The 18570-nt window shown below is 52.3% G+C and overlaps 1 protein-coding gene and 1 long non-coding RNA gene across 2 annotated transcripts in view; one reads left to right on the plus strand and one right to left on the minus strand.

The window, feature by feature from the left end:
• Nucleotides 1-1916: 1916 nt before the first annotated feature.
• Nucleotides 1917-6776, minus strand: LOC309818319. Its single transcript, XR_014296340.1, has 3 exons — nucleotides 6618-6776; nucleotides 3216-3311; nucleotides 1917-2242 (listed from the first exon to the last, which is right to left on the minus strand). It is a non-coding gene; the product is annotated as an uncharacterized lncRNA (long non-coding RNA).
• Nucleotides 6777-6921: 145 nt separating this feature from the next.
• Nucleotides 6922-18570, plus strand: part of ECE1 (endothelin converting enzyme 1) — a 114536-nt gene continuing 102887 nt past the window's right edge. Inside the window, exon 1 of the mRNA XM_082680637.1 lies at nucleotides 6922-7020. Within this exon, the coding sequence (XP_082536763.1) occupies nucleotides 7018-7020 (3 nt within the window). The 5' untranslated portion in view covers nucleotides 6922-7017. The remainder of the gene's footprint in view (nucleotides 7021-18570) is intronic.

An 18570-nucleotide genomic window follows, 5' to 3' on the forward strand; every position in this document is an offset into this window, starting at 1 on the left:
TGGTCTTGACATCCTCTCCCTCCTGCCTGATCCACCTTCCCCCACCTTGGCCCAGTCCAGTCCTATGCCCTATCCTATTTCTCTAGGACCCGACTCTCTCCAGTTGTCAACCAACAAATTCACATTACAGAATGTTTTTGTTTATGATCAAAATCTCCTCCATTTACAAAAATTCAGTGGAGCAGCTGCTCGGTGGTAAAGCAAACATTATAAAACATGGATTTAAAAGAGATTGAGGGCTTCCCTGGTGGCACAGTGGTTGAGAGTCCGCCTGCTGATGCAGGGGACACGGGTTCATGCCCCAGTCCGGGAAGATCCCACATGCCGCAGAGTGGCTGGGCCCGTGAGCCATGGCCGCTGAGCCTGCGCATCCAGAGCCTGTGCTCTGCAACGGGAGAGGCCGCAACAGTGAGAGGCCTGCGTACCACAAAAATAAATAAATAAATAAATAAATAAATAAATAAATAAAAGAGAGATTGAAAGCTACTAGAAAGAGATAGGGAGAAATCTATCAGGCTTCTGTACCAAATTAGTAACTGAGGTTCAATATATAACTTACCTAAGAGCTTCCTAGCAGCCAAAGCAAAAGGGGAAATATACTGGGTTAGAGTAGTCTGGCTCTGGGGTGACTTGGTCTCTTGAAAAAACACATCCTTACTCCCCCCACTGAGAGGGGCTGTATATAGAAGAGCTGCTATTGGCAGGGAAGGCCTTTGAGCCTATGTCACTCAAATGCTCTTTCAAAGCTCAGCCTGCACTGTTCTTACCTCCTTGGTCCCTGCTCTAGCCTCTCCCATCTTTTCCCATCCAGCAATCTCTGCCCTTTCTCTCCTAGCTTGTTTGTTTCCCCTCCCTCCTCCTGTTACTTGGAGGGAGTGGTTTTCCATTCTCTCTGCACTCCTGTCCCTGCTGGCAGTCTCCGTGCTTGTCCCAGCTAATTCTCAAGCATTTCATCTGCTTCACCGCTCCAGCCTGGCCTACTTTCCCCGGCTCTGGGCTCCGCAAAAGTAGTGGGTTTTCCATCAGCAGAGGTGTTCAGACTTGGGCCATGTGACCTCTGTGGGGGAAGCAGCAGAGGAGATTTATAAATGGAAAGAGGGACTAGAATAGATGACTTTTCACATCTCTTTCAGGTCCAGCCCACAGGGTCTGTGACTCTGTGCCTGGGTGACCGAGATGTAGCCCAGATCCCCACCCCAGCTCCGGCTCCTGTATGGTCCTTCAGAGAAAACACAGTTGAGTTCAAATCCCATGACACAACTTAAAAGCTGCCTTACTCTAGATTAGTGAGCATGTCCCACTCAGCTTCAGGTTCTTAACATAGAAAACAGGGGTAACACTGACCGCAGGGAATTGTGGGGTCAACGACAGCGCATGCCTAACTTTTATTTATGTATATTCCTGCCCAATCACAAGCAGAAAGGGGTTTGAAGCTCCTTAACAAATAAACACACAAATAACAACGACAACAAAAACTGAGCAACTACATACCAGACGATTAAAATAATGGAAAAATTATCTCATCTCAGCTCCCCCACTTGCTGGTTGTGTGACCTTGGGCAAGTTGTTTCACCTCTCTGAGCCTCAGCTTCCGCATTTGTAAAATGAGATAATAGTAGTACCTGCCCCCATTGGGATACTATAGAATTAAATAAAGTAATATGGAAGAATATTTAGCACAATGCCTGGCATATAGTAAATAGTCAATACATTTTAGCAATTATTAATATTATGTAATCTCGTTTTTTTGTTTATAAAAAAGTAACCTGGGTACAGCTGAGCCACTTTGAGGACAACCTCAAATCACTATTGAATTAGAAAGAAACACCAGTTCCTCCCCTCCCCCCACAGCAACAAAAAAATTGAAAGGCAATTTAAAGGGCTTTTTTTTTTTTTTTTAATTTATTTTTGTCTGCGTTGGGTCTTTGATGCTGTGCGCAGGCTTTCTCTAGTTGCGGCAAGCGGGGGCTACTTTTCATTGTGGTGCGTGGGCTTCTCGTTGCGGTGGCTTCTCTTGTTGCGGAGCACGGACTCTAGGAGAGCAGGCTTCAGTAGTTGTGGCACACGGGCTCAGTAGTTGTGGCGCACGGGTTCAGTAGTTGTGGCACATGAGCTCAGTAGTTGTGGCGCATGGGCTCAGTAGTTGTGGCACACTGGCTTAGTTGCTCCATGGCATGTGGGGGTCTTCCCAGCCCAGGGCTCGAACCCGTGTCCCCTTCGTTGGCAGGTGGATTCTTAACCACTGCGCCATCAGGGAAGTCCAAAAGGCAATTTAAATATTTATTCAATTCTTTTGAAAATGTTAAAGGTGATTTTATTCATAATCTCAAAAAAACTTCTTAACATTCCTTTTCCTCTTTCTGTTTCTTTTTCTTGTCTTCCCTCCCACCCTCTGCAGACAGCCTCCAAATCTGTATCCTGAGTCCTTGAAATGCTCTCTCAAAGCTCAGGCTGCACTGCTCTTACCTCCTTGCCCCCTGCTTCAGCCTCTCCCATCTTTTCCCACCCAGCAACCTCTGCCCTTTCCCTCTTAGCTTGTTTCCTTCCCTTCCCTCCTCCTGTTACTCAGATCCACAGAATAAAACCAGGCTGAAGCTACCTGAACTACAGAGTTTTCTTCCTCAAAGGCAGGGAGGAAAGGAGGCTATGAACAGGTGAATAATGTAATGTTCTTCCTCTCACAAAACAGACATACATCTGTTAATACAGCTAAATGCAGAATCTCATCAAGGAGTTAACAGTGGTTGATGTTTGAGGAGTAGGATTATGGGGGACTTTTTCCCTATTGTATTCATTTCCATATTGTTTACACTATTTTACAGTGAGCACATATTAATTGCACTTGAAATCAGGGAAAATAGCAGAAAGAGTAAAGCAAAAGCAGGGATAATGTGAGTATCCAAAATATATTCCACTGGTCCTGTAGTTAAATCATGCAAAGTGCCAACTATGGGGCCCAGCACACACTTGATAAATAGCAGCTATTGTTAGTCAAGACCTAATGGACCTCCAGCCCCTCATGGAAACTCAAACTGCCCACTTGAATCAGAGTAGCTGGTGGCCCAAGGAGAAAGGGATCAGGCTGCGACATGCCGGTCCCCAGCCCCACCCCAGGCAAACTCTCTGCAGGGTTGCAGAAATAGTCTGATTGGGTCTGACAAGTTCTGCTTGCTCCTCCCGGACCAGCCTCCTAACGGGCTCTTTCTGATGCTTACCTGATTATATCCTCCTAGGCTGGCGGGTGGATGTGTGTGATGGGGGAGTCTGTTCCTGGAGAGTCTGGTGATGCCCCCAGGAGCTCTAGACTATAGCTTCAGTTCAATTATGGAAGACAAAACAAAATAAAAAATTAAATAGTTCTCATAATGAGTCTCATCCTGTCTGCAGGCCATGGGCTGTCCAATTTGTCCAGACTCTCTCTGACTTGGTACATGGCATCAGCAACCCCCCACTCCCCCCAAAAATCAGTCAACCACTAAGGATTCTTTGGGTACCTACTGTATGCTAGACATTACTGAATGTCTACTCTGTACAAGATGATGACAGAGGCAAAGCAGAGGAAGAAGAATACCAATAATAACGGTTGCCATTTATTGAAGGCCTATGAAATGTAAGATTCTCCACAAATTCGGGAGGATTCTTCTTGGACCTTGGTGAGTCCTGAGGCTGGGATGGCTAGAAATCACAACTAGACTCAAATGCCAGGTACCTCTGAGGCCCTCACTCTCCATGGCCTGGCCAGTCAGAACCCTCGGTCACAGTGACTGGCCAAGGAATGGATACATGTCTCAGTAAAAGCCAATGAGACTTGGTTTGAGGAATGTTGTTGGAACTGTTGAGGCAAGAGTCCCTGTTTCTGTTGCAGCTGCTGAGAGACTAGGATGCCTGGCTGGTGCTGCTGGCAGCCACCCTGTGATCATGAGGAGAGAGTCTGCCAGAGGACAAGGCCAGCAGAGAGGGAAACAGTCTTGACAGACCAAGAGAATGACACTGAATCCTGACAATCATCTGAGCTCCTCAATGCAGCCATGACTAAAGCTAGCTCTACCCCTGTACTTTTCAGTTTAAGGGAGCTTTTCTGCCAGTTTGAGCCCAGATGCTCTGACTGCTGTGCCCAGAAACCTGAGTATTTGGAGGAAGCACCCTCACCATCCAGTCTATAGGAGCCTGACAAGGGAAACATGTTTCCTTCCACACAACCACCCAGGTTCCTGTCAGAGAGCACAGCAAGTCCACAAATGTCAACAGAAGCAGCATGATGCCAGCAAAGGACCAAATCCTCTTAGACTGGCTGTGCCACCTTGGGGAAGTCACTTTCCCTCTCTGAACATTAATTTTCCTCACCTGTAACATGGGGCTGGGGTGGGAATCATAGCATCTATAGAATAGAATTGTTCCTAGAAGGCTGTTTGGTGGAGGTGAGCTCTGAGGATCCTCAAGGAGCTGGAGGTTAGGGTCAGAGTTAGCAGCAAACCTTCTCACTGTTCTCCCCTGAGCAGCATAAGACCAGGGCCTGTCTCTCCCAGGCAGCCTGGTGGAATGGAAGAGACCAAGCCATAGCACTAGGAGTCCTTCATTCTAGTCCTGGTTCTGCTGCCAGCCCAGGGAGTGGCTCTGGGCAAGCCCCTCCCCTGCCAATGTGCCCCCTTCAGAGGTGAGAAAGCCACGCCCTTTCTCCTCTTTTCTTCATAGAGTCAGGATCACATCATGTTCACTGTTGTATCCCCAATACTCAGCCCGGTTCCTGCCTCGTTGATAGAGTATTCCAGAATGCCCATCGTGTGAGTGAATAAAATGTGGTCAGGATGCCTGACCTTTCTTTTCTTTTTTTTGGAACATGTTGTTGTAGTATAACATATACAGAAAAAAATGCACAGATCCTAAGGCGTCTTCACAAACTGAACACAGCCCTGTCCCCAGTCCTTCCATCCCAAAACCACCTTACCAGCAGCCGGAAGTTCCCCTGTTGCCCCCTTTCCAGTCATTCCCTCCCCAAAGGCAACACTGGCCAGACTTCTGACAGTATCGAAGTGTTTTGAACTTCATATAAATGGAGAAACGCTTAACATTTTCCTGTGGGTCATAGCTTACAGAGGGCCCACGTGTACATTAACTCATTAAATCTTCACATCAGTACTGGGGGGTAGGCAGGAATTACAAATCCTATTTTACAGAGGAGAAAACTGAGGCTCAGAGAGGAGAAGGGAATCCCCCAGAATCACACCGCTGGCAAGTGGAAAGCTAGGATAACTGGTTCCATTTTCGTGTCTCCCTGGATTTCAGAATGTCCCTCCAGGCATCAGGAATGGTCACGAATCTGAAACCAGGAATAGTCAGGAATCTGAAACCAGTCCAGGCCTGGGCAGCTGAGGGTATAAGCTACCAGTCCTCCAGGATGGAAAGAGGGTCTGGGCATCCAAGTCCAGAGAAGTTCTGGTCACCTTTTGGGCAGGGCCCACCCCTCATTTCTAGTCTGTGGCACTCAACAAGCTTTGTAAATGCTGACAAGTGGCCTCTTCCCTGTCTCCCTCCCTCCACACTGGAGAATTCAGAGGGCTGTTGAATGGAAACAGGGAGAGTTATTTCCACAGCTCCCTCCCTGCCCTCCAGGTGGCCACACACACTGCCCAGGAGCAGATGGTCCCTTTGTAACCTTGCACTGTGTGCCCAGACCCCTCCTCTGCATGCTCAGAATCACTCTGGGCCAGCTCCTGACCACAGTGGCTGGCAGTAGATGCCCTGTCTTCCAGAATCCACCTCTGTCACCCGTGACTGGTAGGCAAGATTCCCCAGGTCTTTCCTTCTGGCCTCATGAACTCCTATACATCCTTCAAAGCCCAAACACCATCTCCTCTGGAATGTCTTTGTCTCTCCTAAACATCCACTTATCATGGTCCCTGCATATTAGTTTCTCTTTCTCAACACAACATAGAGATAATCACAAAGTCACATAAACAAAACACACATTTTCACCTCACCCACAATCTTTCTCTCTCTCTTTTTTGCAAACTGGGCTACACACACAGTTGTACCAAATAACAGCCTTGCCCCTCTCATGTGCACATGCTACACCACAACACCAGAGGGGTTTGGGCTCCACTTGTTTACAGCAGGGACACAAAGTCTCTTTCTACCACACCAACGTGCATGCAAAACAGGCCCCAAAAGCACAGATCACACATTCATACAAATACACAGACACACACCTCTTTCACTCAGGCAGTTACACAACCACATGTAGAGACAGTTTCTCCTCTGACATACAAACGTAAAGGCATAGAGAAACATCCATCCTTCTCTCTGCTTCCCTTCTACCTTCTCCTCTCAACCCTCTCACTCTTACACACACACACACACACACACACACACACACACGGAAGCAGGCAGTAACAAACTCCCAAAATAGTCAGTCTCTGCCTTTCCGTCACACATAAACACACAGGCACGCGGGATCCATCCCCCCTCCGCTTTTTCTGTCTCCTCCTGCCCTCTTACACACACACACACACACACACACCCCACATAAACACACACACGAAGCTGCAGCACGCTGGGTCACACTCCTTGCTGGCGCCAGGCAGGAGACAAAGGTCGCCGAGGCTCCCGGCGCCGCGCACCTGACACAGCTGAGCCGCTTCCCGGGCTCCGCCAGCCCCGAGCCGGTCTCGGCGAGGTCTGGACCCCGTACCCTGAAGCCGGAGACCCAGCCCGTTTCTGCCCTCGGGGGTCAGCACGCCACCCCGGCCCCGGCCCCAGTCCCAGCGCGCAGAGGGTTAAGACGCGGGCGCGGGCGGGGCAGGCGGTCCCCGGGCGTGATTGGCTGAGCTGCCCGGGCCCCGCGCCCCGCCATTGGCCCCTCGGCGGGCCCGCCTCCTGGGACTCGGCGCCGGTGCCGCGCTTAGCCTCGGGGCCCCAGTGCGCCGCCGCGGCAGGCAGCCGCGGCGTCCGAGGTGTGCGGCCGGGAACTGGTAGTGGGGCCCGGGGAGCAGCGCGGGGCCGGAGCGAAGCGCGCGAGCTATGGTGAGTGCTGCGCCCGGCCCGCCTTGACGGTCCCCCGCGGCGGCGCCGGAGTGGGACTCGGGGCCCGCCCGGCTCGCGGGGGCTGGGCGCAGGCAGCAGCCCTGGGAGGGCGTGGAGTCGGGGGGCGCGCGGGCAGGGCTCGGCTCGCCTGGCGGCGCCGCGCTCGGTCCCGTCGGGGGCGGCCGCGCCGAGTTTGGTTCTGGGCGGCTGGACCCGGCCGGGTTTGGAGGTCTTGGGGTGGCCGATTCGGTTCGGGGTCCCTTGGTGCGGTTCTGGGCTGGGGCGTCCGGAAATCCCTGGACCCGGCTGGGCTTGGAGACCCTCGGCTGGTTCCGTAATGGGGTCGGGGGCAATCTGAAGAGGCTGTATTCGGGCCTCTGAGGTGGTTCCGGGGCTCGACTTGGGGCATCGTGGGTGGCGGCGCCGAGCGCATTCATAAGACTAGGTTGGGCGCCCTGGGACTGTGAATCCAGTATTCCCCTAGGGGCTTGAGAGTGGAGGCTGGGCAGCCAGGTTGCGGCTGTCAGAGTCCAGGGGCCACTTGGGGACCCTAGGCCCAGCGATCTGGTCTCCCCAGCATCTCCCGGTAATGGGTCTTCAGAGGAGGGGGTTGCTGAGACCAAGCACTGACTTGGATGGGCAGTGGTACCGGGGAGAAGGGAGCTGGGCATGGGGATTTCAGGGGGGTTTCTGAAGCCTTAGGAGAGAAACCCATTTGGTCGGGCCGGAGTTGTTGAGGCTGTGTTAGAGAGGAGGGTTGTCTCTGGAAGGAAAGCTAAGACCTTTCAATATCTCTCTGGGGCCCAGTGATCACGTCTCCATCTTGGGGGCCAAGGCCACCTACTTCTCTGTGGCTTCTTTCCCCAAGGACAGGCCCCTCTGATTCTCTAGTCCAGTTCTGTACCCTGCGGAGTGGATACAGGTCACCACGTAGGGCCTGAGGAGGGCACGTGCCAGTGATGGTGGCTGCCAGTCCTGGGGATGCAGCCACCTCCACTTCTCCGTGGCAATGCTGCCAAGCCTGTGGGGACCCGGGTGGGGGCAGGATGGGATCCCCTGTAGACTGACGAGTCCCCCCAGGGGCTCCCCAGGACCAGCCCCTACTCTGCCCAGGGCTGGAGTGCACTTACAACATCCCTTTCATCTTCCCTCCAAGCCAGTCCCCTCTTTTCTCGCTCCACGAGTGTCCGCCTCCCCTGTACCACCTGCCTCTCCGGAGTCAGTAGTAATGCAGGTATGGCTTGACTCTGCACCCAAAGGTGCTTAGAGACCATCTTGGATCCAGCCCACCTCGTAGATCAGGAACCTGCCCCTGGATTGCTCTGCTTGGACTCCCTGCGGACGGCACTTGATTTAAGGTCTCAGTATATGGGAAATAAAAGGGGTGTCGTTGAGGTTGAGGTCATATCATCCACTTTGCCTCCAAGCCCACCCTGACCTAAGTTACTCAGAAAGAGAACTGTTTTCTCCTTAAATATCAGTAAAGAAAGAGAGGTCACCTTGCGTTGGTGACACTTTTCAGAGCCTTACAACCTAAGAAGCCTCCCAGCCTGTCAGAGGGGCCCCTGGCTTTGGCATCAAACAGATTTGGATTTGAATTCTAGTTCCTCTACTTCCCCAGAGGGACAAATTACGTCATCACCTCCCAGTATCAGTTTCCTCATCTGTGAAGCGAGATGATGGGTCTTATCTCACAGGGATGGTGTACAGATTCAGTGAGATAACCCAGTGAGAGTGCTTTGCTCAAATACAGCTAACTTTCCTTTCTTGTACAACCGTAAGCTCAAGGTGGGAAGTTCTGCCTGACATCTAACCTATTTGCTAAGTCTGGAAGAAGGATTAAAATTCATCATGTTGTGGGGAGAAGGGAAGAGTGATACTTAGAGAACGGGTCATTGGCTTATCTTTTAACAAAGATTTATTGAACACTTACTATATGCCAAGCGCTGTCTAGGGAGGGAAAAACAGTCGTAAACACTGTGTCAGGAGAGCTTCCACCAGTTCATAAATGTCCTCGCAATCCTCAGGCTAGGTGGCATATCTTTAGGAGAGGTAGAGAGATCCTGCCAGGTGAGGGCTCCCTTCTGTATGGAGAGGTGAGAGAAAGCTTCACCCAGCAGGTGGCATCTGAGTTGGAAAGAACATCCCAGCTAGGGGAACCTGTGTGAGCAGGGGACCAGAGGTGTGGGAGTACGGGAGAGGCCTGAATGGGGCTTGCCTGACACCTGGGCATCGGAGAGGCAGGAGAGAGGAGAGAGAGTGGGCAAGGGATGCTGATGGGGCTGGATGGCTGGAGGCTTAGGCAGACCGAGGAGCCAGAACTCCACTGTGGACTGTTGGTCCACTGCATGTGGGTGCAGAGGAGGCTGATGTCAGGCCTCCTTGGCCCCCGTCATTTTGGTTTCCCCTAAACCCTAGTCCCTGTGCTCATTCCTGAGGTGGGGGTGATTCACGGCCGCTAGAGTGTTTATTCCTTGGATCTCCTGCTCCATGGGTTTTAAACAATTCAGCGTTCCCTCCATCGTTGCCAAGTTTCCCCTGGCCCCTGGGTTCCTAGTGGGGCTCCTTTGGAGAGTGTGTGGGCTGTTTCCTGTTGTCCTGGCTCAAGCTCCCTGATGGTTCCAAGCTCCCCACCCAGGTCTCTAACCCCTTGGCGGGGAGTCAGCGCTGTTCTCAGAGACCTCAGGTAGACCCCCCCAGTGCAGGCTTGACATGAGGGTTCTCAGGAGGCACAGCAGCAGGCACAGAGGGGTGAAGGAGATTGCCCAGGGTCACACAGCAAGATAGCGCCAGAGCAGGCACAGACCTCCTAGATGTTTGGAGGGTTACCAGATGGACAGGTTGGGGGAAGGAGGCCCAACCCGGCATTGCCAGTCCACTCTTGTGGCGCCTTGAGAATGTTCCTTTACATTCCAAACTAGGGGCCGAGCACAAAGCCACAGCTAAGGGTTGGGAATCATCTTTACCGTAAGTGGCTGAGTTGAGGACAGGTCCAGCTCCTAGGTTTGAATACTGGTTATACCACCAACTTGCTGCGTGACTTTGCATCAGTTATTCCCTCTTTCTACACCTCCTTTCCTACCAAATGGGGCATATCTGCTCCTTCGGTAAGATACAATGTAGAAATGCTTCATTGCCTATTAAGCACTTGAGGGAAAAAGTATTATTAATTAAAGGTGGGAGGCCAGCCACATCCCCCCTGAACCAGTCTGTAGGGGGTTCCCGGAACACAGAAGTACCTTTCCTGGTGTGGCCAGAGCCTGTGCTCATAACTGGGTTATTGCTAACATTTTAGTAAATAGGCATGTTGTTAACTTTTGTTAAAGAATAAGTACATTGTTTCCCAGACAGAACTGGAGAGACCAGGAGAGCAGCAGGATTTGAGGAGTAAGAGGGCTACAGGGTGGATTCAGCAGAAAGTTTCAGGCGTCAGCCAAGACATAAGCAGGTTGGCTAAAGTCCACACTTCGATGACAGCGAGGGAGGAACCATCAGCGAATGTTGACGACTTTTCGTTCCCCTCAATTTTTTCTTTTTGGTTGACTAGCTAAGCACCTCGCCCCCGTCAGAGTGCTGCATTCATTCATTCATTCGTTCATTCATTCATTCACCAAACAAGTATGCGTGGCATAATGCCAGGAGCTGGGGCTGTGTGTGGTGTGAACGAGACGGGTAGGTCTGTCTTCCACAGTCTGGTGGGCAGGCAGATATGGAGCAGGAAATTACCAGTGTGATTTCTGTTACCAAGGAGACTTGCAGGGTGCCGAGGAACAGATAGGGCAACCTGGCCTGGGGATCAGAAGAGGCTCCCTGAGGACGTGACATTAAGGTTGTAGCCTAAAGAATGAACATTCTAGGCAGAGGGAGCAGTAAGTGGGAGATGGGACAAAACATGGTGCACTCGGGAGTTAATTCAGTTGCAGGCTGGGAGGTGGCCCCGGGGCAGGCGCACGCAGGGAGGGCCAGGTTAAGAATTCGGGGCTCGATCCTAAGGGCAGTGAGAGGAGTGATGTGGTCAGGTCTGCGTTTTGAGATGATGGTACAGGCTGCTTTCTGGAGAATGGGTAGGAGGGGTGAGGCTGGAGGCTGGGAGACGATTTAGGAGGCTGCCAGAGTGGCCCTAGGAGAGATGACAGTAGTCTGGACACCAGTCACTGCCCCATCCACCCCACCCCACATCCCCATCATGCTGCCCAGAATGGGCAGTGAGGAGAGGAGGGAGCTGTGGCCACAGAGGTCCCACAGCCCTGTGGACATTGACCTTTCTCTTCTCATGCTTTCATGCAGATAACTAGCGGGGCTCCTGGCCTCCAAGAACTTTGACCTAAAAGAGAGAAAGGTGAAGCTTCAGAATGGCTCTGAAACAAGGTAGAAAACAGGGATGCAGCTCCAGAGTCACCCTGGCCATGGAGGTGTATCAGGGAAGTCTTCCCAGAGGAGGCGGCATCTGAGCTGCTTCATATGGCAACAGTTAGTGGAATGGAATGCTTCCTAGGAGCCAAGCTTTGGAGACATGACAACGAGGAGATACTCTTCTGTCCTTAAAGAGTTATAGTCTGGGGGGCAAAGTTTAATGAGCAAGCAACACTGACTGAACCCCACTGCCAGTGAGAGGTGCTGGGGGTCTAGGCCCTGAGGGTTCTGCCCTTTCCCCAGCGGCCCTGAGGATGGGGTGCCTGGGATATCCGCTGGCCTGTCTCAGCTCGCTGACAAGCCTCAGAATGGCTCCCTCCTCCCCACAGGCTCCTGGAGAGGTGGGCGGTGGGGGGCGGTTTACCGACAGGGGAGATGGAAACAGAGGAACAAGTTTCTGGAGAACATTCAGGAAATTAGCTGAGGGAGGACCCAATGTCAGGGCCCAGAGATAGGGAGGTAGGCCTGGCTGCTAGATCTTCTTAAAACCTCGAATGCTTGTGTTAAAAGGGGATTTGTAACCGTCTAATTCAACGTCCCCGTTTTACAGGAGGGAAGACTGAGGGGTACAATGAGCCTCTACCATGTGCCTGGCACTTAAATGTAACCCTTTTGACTGTCACACCAACCACAGGAAGTAGGTTCATCCCCATTACAGAGCTGTGAAAGCTGGTGCCCAACGGCCACTTAGGGAATTAGGAGCTGGAACTGGGCAGCGGCCTCCTGATTCCTCAAGATTCTGGCTTCAGTCCCAAACTACCACTCAATTTAGCAGAAACTTCCTTCCTGGGAAAGCCCCCTGAGGACCTGGATGGGACTCCTGGGCAGTGGCCAGAGGCATTGGGAGCTGATTGGGGCCAGGCTGAAATACTGATTATCTTTCACCTTTGCACAGCACTTGACAGTGAAGTCCTCTCCTCCCCACTCACCAACTGTCCTTGAGTCCCACTGCCGGTCAGTGGCAGAGCTAGGACTTCAACCCAGGCCCGTGCTTCCCCGCCCAGACCCCCAGCTCCCCAGCTCCCGGCATTGCCCCAGGGGCCCTGGCCCACGTCTCCAGTGGCCCCTGACTGGAGATGTCCCAAGCTTCCTGACCACATGCCCCCGTGAGTGTGAGCCTGACACATAAGCCTCGCCTTCCCTGGGCTCCTCCCCACAAGCTCCTTTGCCTCCTTGGCTGTAGGCAGGAGCGGGGCGGGTGGCAGCCAGGAGGAGTAGGGTTACAAGTGTAAACACCGTCATGTCAATATTTACCTCTGCCTGGAACCAGAGCCTCTGCCTCCCACACGCTGCCCCTCTGGGTGCACATGGCCTGCTCCAGGCCGCTCTGGTCACTGAAGGCAAGGCCAAGGGTGGAGATACATGTAGCTTCCAGCCCAGCTCTGCCTCTATCTTTCCGTGTGGCCCTGAGCAAGACACTCTCCCTTCCTGAGCCTTAGTTTTCCCATCTGTAAAATGACATGGCTGGGATAGACCGATTCAAGGGGCCTTTTCAGCTGTGACCTGTAGGATCACAAGCGTAATACTCTGGTTCAGAGCACAGGCGTGAAGTTGGCCAGACGAGGGTTGCATCCCAGCTCTGCCGTTTCCTCACTGTGAGATTGTGGGCAAGTCAGTTAACCCCTTTGAGCTTCGTTTCTCCGTCTGTAAAATGAGATCCTAACATACCTGTTTTGGAGGGTCGTTGGTGAGGGTTAACGAGATGATGCATTAATGCGCATGGCTTTTGGCACAGGGTAAGAACTGAGTGATGGTGGTGGTGGCCGTTACTCCGGAGAAACATTTTATGATTCTCTGAATCCAGACGCTGGGTTGCGTCACTTGGGGACTGGAGCCAAGGGTGGGGACTCTAACCTCAAGCCCTCCTAGTACTCTGGGGCCACTGGCTGGGCTGGGGGGACCCAAGGGTTGGAAAAGCCCCTTGGTTAACACCACACACACACACACACACACACACACACACACACACGGACACACACATACAGCTGAGGGTCCTTTTTTTGGATGGAGGTCCAGGACTGACCTCCGAGACTTGTGGCAGTGAGAGCAGCAAGGAAAGGTGGAGGAGGCAGAGCGGGGAGGAAGGATGCATTTCCAAAGCAGCTATTTCACAGAAGCTCCGAGTCCAGTACACACAGGACTGTTCCCTCCAGCCCTGGAGAGGAGGAGGCATGGGATGAGGCAGCTGCCGGTCAGCAGAAGTGGACCTACAGACCAGTGGGCCCAGGTTCAAGCCTGGCTCCCACGCTTTTTGCTCTGTCACTTTGGACAGCATGTCGCCTCTCTGAGCCGTGTTTTCCTCGTCGCTAATATGGAGATGCTGGGGCCTAGTTTGTACAGTAGTTGGAACAGTTTCGTCAGGTGCTGTTTCAGAAGAACCCAGCTCAGTCCTGGCACATGCAGGGGGCTCAGCCGGTATCAGCCTCACGAGAACCACACGCCAGTCCTGGTGCTGCTTGTGTGGGTGCTTCTTGAGGACAAGATTGTACGTTTTTTTAAAATTGTGGTATAATTTGCATAAGATGCACACATCTTGTACAGCTCAGTTTTTACAAATGTACACACCTACATAATCACCCCCTAGATCAAAATGTAGAAGCTTTCCACTGCCCCAGAAAGTTCCCACGTGCCCCCTTCTGTCAATCCCTGCTACAGGGGGCTGCTGACCTACTTTCTATTCTCTGTTTTGCCTGATTTTTAACCTTATCTGCATGAATTCATATGTATGTACACTTGGGTCTGGTTTCCTTCAGCTTCAGTCAATACTGACCGTTTGTAGTTCTTTCGTGCTGTTGCCAGTATCTGGGCCTTTTTAGGCTCTATTGCATCCCACTGGGTAGATGTGCATGTAAATGTCCGTGGATGAGAATTTGAATTGATTCCAGTTTGGGCAGCTGTGACATTCCTGTGCGTGTCTCTTGGGTGGGTCTTAGGAGTTGAACTGCCGGGCCGTAGGGTCAGTGCGTATTTAATTTCCTAGAAACTGCCACACAGTTCTCCAAGGAGGGTACTGTTCACCTCTTTGCCCAGGGCCCCATGGCCTAACCTAGAGTACTTTCGTGATGAATGTTTTTAGAAGCAGGATGGAATTTGAGTCCTTTCTTTGTCTTAATGCTTCAGATCCACACTGTCGGCCCTGCCTCTGCTGTCAGGGCCTGGCAGCCAGGCTGGGGCTCTGCCTAGACCCTGCCTGAGCTTTCTCTAGGCGTCTGTCATTTCTCAGGGCAGGGAGGGGGTCCTGGCCCTGGAGACCCCAGGCCATGAGGCTCTACCACTGATTGTCTGTGTGACCTTAGGCAAGTCCCTTCCCCTTCCTGGTCTTCAGTTTCCCCTTCTGCAAAACACTGTGTGGATTGAGGTTTCCGCAGCTCCCCAGTTTCTGGTAGGCTCCCCTCATTTGGGAGCCATTTGCTCCCAATTGCTCTGTGCTTTTCCACCTCCAGGGTTGCCCCTGTGCCACCTGTGAACCCCAGCTGTCCCGTATCTCTGAGAAAGGACCATTTGGGAAAGTGTGGGTAGGCTCTTCATCTTGGTACCCTCCCTACGCACCTCACTGTGAATCAGTCCTCCCTGGGTGAAAGCCCCCCAGAGCAGGCCTCTGGCCGTGGGAGCCCCACCCATGGAGGCTTTGCAAAGGCGATGGAGCGAACCTGGGTCTGTATCCTGCCACTTTGGGCTTTGTGACCTTGGGCAAGTCTCTCCACCTCTCTGAGCTCCTGAATCCTCATCTGCAGGGTTATAAGGACGAAATGAGGTCTTGCATCATTGTGGGGACAGAGGTGGATGGGGCAGCAAAGTCCCTGCCCTTAAGGAGCTACATTCTAGCGGAGGGAGCCAGAGACCAAACAGACAAACCAACCAACCAGAAAGATCACTTCAGAGAAAGGAAAGGAAAGAAAACAATGTGGCTGTGCGGTGGCGGGTGGGATACTCTAGACGGCCGGGAAGGATGAGGAGGGGGCAGCCAGGCAACGATGCGGGAGAGGAGAGTTCCAAACAGAAGGAACAGCAGGTGCAAAGAGCCTGAGGCAGGGACGAGGGATTTGGCACGTTATGAGTGGCAGGAAGGCCGATGTGGCTGGGCACAGGAAGCAAGGGGAAGTGGGTAGGAAGAGGTGGCGTGGAGGGGCCAGGTCCTGCAGGGCCTTGTCAAGCACGGGGGGAAGCTGGCATTTCATTTTTAGAGTGACGGGAAGCCACTGCAGGGCTCCAAGTAGGGGATGACTCGCGTTTTGGTTTATGTTTTAGAAAAGCCCTGGCTGCTGTGTGGGGGGATGGCCTGTAGGGGGCAGGAGTGAGGCAGGGAGGCCAGTGTCTGGTGAGAGTGGGCCTCAGTACTTTCTCCTGTCCTGAGGGCAAGGAGGCTTGTGTTACTCTAGGATGTGGGATTTTAGCAGCTACTTCAGAGGACGGGCGAGCAGTAGTGGGGGCGTCCCAGGTGCTGCAGGATGTTCCTGGCAGCAGAGCATGGTGGGCAAAATTTGCCTTTGGAGCCAGATAGACCTGTCTTAAAACCTCCATTTGAACTCAGCCTTCCAGGGGGAGCTTGGGATTCTCCCAAAGTGACCCCTTTCCCACCACCCCAGGCCCTGAGGACCCAGGGACATGGAGCCAGAAGGGCACAGAGCCAGGGCCTGCCTCCCCCGCTTCCGCACACCCTGCCGAGAAGTGAGGCGGAGGAAGTGATGGCCTCAAAGGCACGCCTAGCCCCTCTGCCCTCGGGCTGCTGCTCCCACGGCCCGGCTCGAGGAAATCCTGTGGCTTGGTGGTTCCTGGGTGTCCCGGGCTGGTCTGAGGCAGGAGGCGGCCACGAGAAAGCAGTACTTCCTTTTTCTCTGCCCCTGAGTGGGTGGTTACTCGGTATCCTGCTGGGCTTCCGCCGGTGGAGAGAAGGAAGAGGGAGGGCATGGGAGTTCACAGAGTCTCAGAAGATCTACATGGAAGTGGGACGTAGACATCATCTAGAACAACCTCTTCGCGGGGAGACAAAGCCTCAGAAAGGGAAAGAGGCTTTGCCTGAGGCCACATGAGTTAGAAGCAGGACTTAGACCCTGACTTCCGGGACTCCTAATTCGGTGCTCTTTCTGTTAAGATGTGGGTCTCAGAGCCAGATAGACCTGGGTTCTAGTCCCAGCTCTGCCACTTAATCCTAGCTGGGTGATCTTGGGCCAGGGACTGTTTCTGAGCCTCGGTTTTCTCCCCTGTGGAATGGGATGATAGTAATTCCTTTCTCATGGTGTTTTAAAGAGTGGTTGAAATGATTCTTGTAGAGCTCATAGGATGTGCACATAGTGGGTCCTCGGTAACAGGAGCTGTCAATAACGTAATGTTAGTAGGATTGAATAACATGGCTATTGCAGTTCTGTAATTCTGAGCCTCGCGAAGAGCTGGAGAGACCTGCTGCGTGCTAGGCTTCGCTTGTGCTGTTTTCTAGTTCTGGTGAATGCAGTTAGGCTGGGGAGGTGAGGAGATTCCCATCATCAGCCTATCTCACTGCTGGTTTATTTTACTTCCCCATATAGTTGGGAGACCCTTTAACAAGGCCCTTAATTACCACCACCACCCCAACACACACACACACACACACACACACACACAAACACACACGCACACACACACACACACGTGCATGCGTGAAAGGATTAGGTGGGGTGGAACGATTCTGTCTGCCTGCAGCCTGAATAGGGAGCAGACAGGCATTAAATGCAGGCCCGGGATGGAACCCTAGGCAGCTCCCACTTTTTGCGCCAGGTCCCTACTACACACTCACTGATTCTTGTTTGTGCAGCATGGCCTTGGGGCCAAGAGCAGGGGTTGAGGTATCAATTTGAACTTGAACCCTGGCTTCACCACTTATTTGTTGTAAAGGACCTTTGAGCAGGTAAGTTTTCCTCTCTGAGCCTTGGGTTTCCCATCTGTGGTGTGGGTAAACAACCTGCTCCGGGGCGTTTGCAAACATTAAACGGGGGAAGCTGTGCTCAGAGCACGTGTGGCATATTCAGCACTTGACTCTGCGAGATGGGCGTACTAATTACAACACACATATGTATGTCCCAAACCCGTTAGCCTGTTCCTCTTTCCACAGCTGTTCTCAGAAACTTTCTTGACAGTCCCCGGCCCACCCATCCCCTTTGATGGACGAAGGAGACTGTCCCTCAGCCCCCTTCATTCCCCACCCCCGACTGCCTTCTATCAGGCTACAAGTCACCTTGGACGGAATTTCCTGCTCTTTCTTGTCTCCTGCACCAATGCAGATCAGGAGCCGGTCTGCCTGGGTTTGAATCCCAGCTCTGCATTTACTTGAGCAACTTTAGGCAAATCCCTTTAGTTCTTAGCCTCTCTTTCTGCCTAACTGAAATGGGAAGAATAATAGTACTGAACTCATACAGCTGTTTAAACAAGCAGTATAATTCTTGTAAAGAGCCAGAGTCTGTGCCTATCATAATCTGGGATCCATACCATAAGTGCCTAGTAAATGTTAACTGATTTTATTATCGGATGGAGTTCTGAAGGAGCAGAGCCCCTACCTCTTTACATCTGTATTCCCAGCACCTGGCAAGGATGGGCTTGGAAGGGATTTGGGTTCTGTAGGGATTTGCACCATGGGCAACAGAGAGTTGTATTGCCTTACCAGTGAATTGGGCCTCCCTGAAAAGACCTTTGTCAGGGACTCGGGTCATATTGTGAGCTTGTTTATGCCCATGTTGTGGGCAGACATTTCCCACAAGCCTACTCCGCATCACCCCATGCTCTAGACGGTGTGGGAGAAGGTGCAGACGCAGGGCTGCCTTAGTGAGCTCACAGTCCACAGGGGAAGCTAGGCACCATGGTTCTGATCCAATTCGAGCATGGTCAGCACTGGCCAGGCAGGCGACTTCAGAGAAAACTTCTGGGGTTGGTGACACTTGATGATTCCTTGGGAGAAATGATGTGTTAACTTCTGCCTACCTTTGATTTTTCTTCCATAATCCTTTTGTTCTTTCCTGCCATAGCGTTTACTGGTCTCAGCTATTACATAAAGATAATCAGGCTATCATCAAAAAATCCACAAACAATAAATGCTGGAGAGGGTGTGGAGAGAAGGGAACCCTCCTGCACTGTTGGTGGGAATGTAAATTGGTACAGCCACTATGGAGA

Source organism: Grampus griseus (genome assembly GCF_964374135.1).
Source record: "Grampus griseus genome assembly, chromosome: 1".
Lineage (NCBI taxonomy): Eukaryota > Metazoa > Chordata > Mammalia > Artiodactyla > Delphinidae > Grampus > Grampus griseus.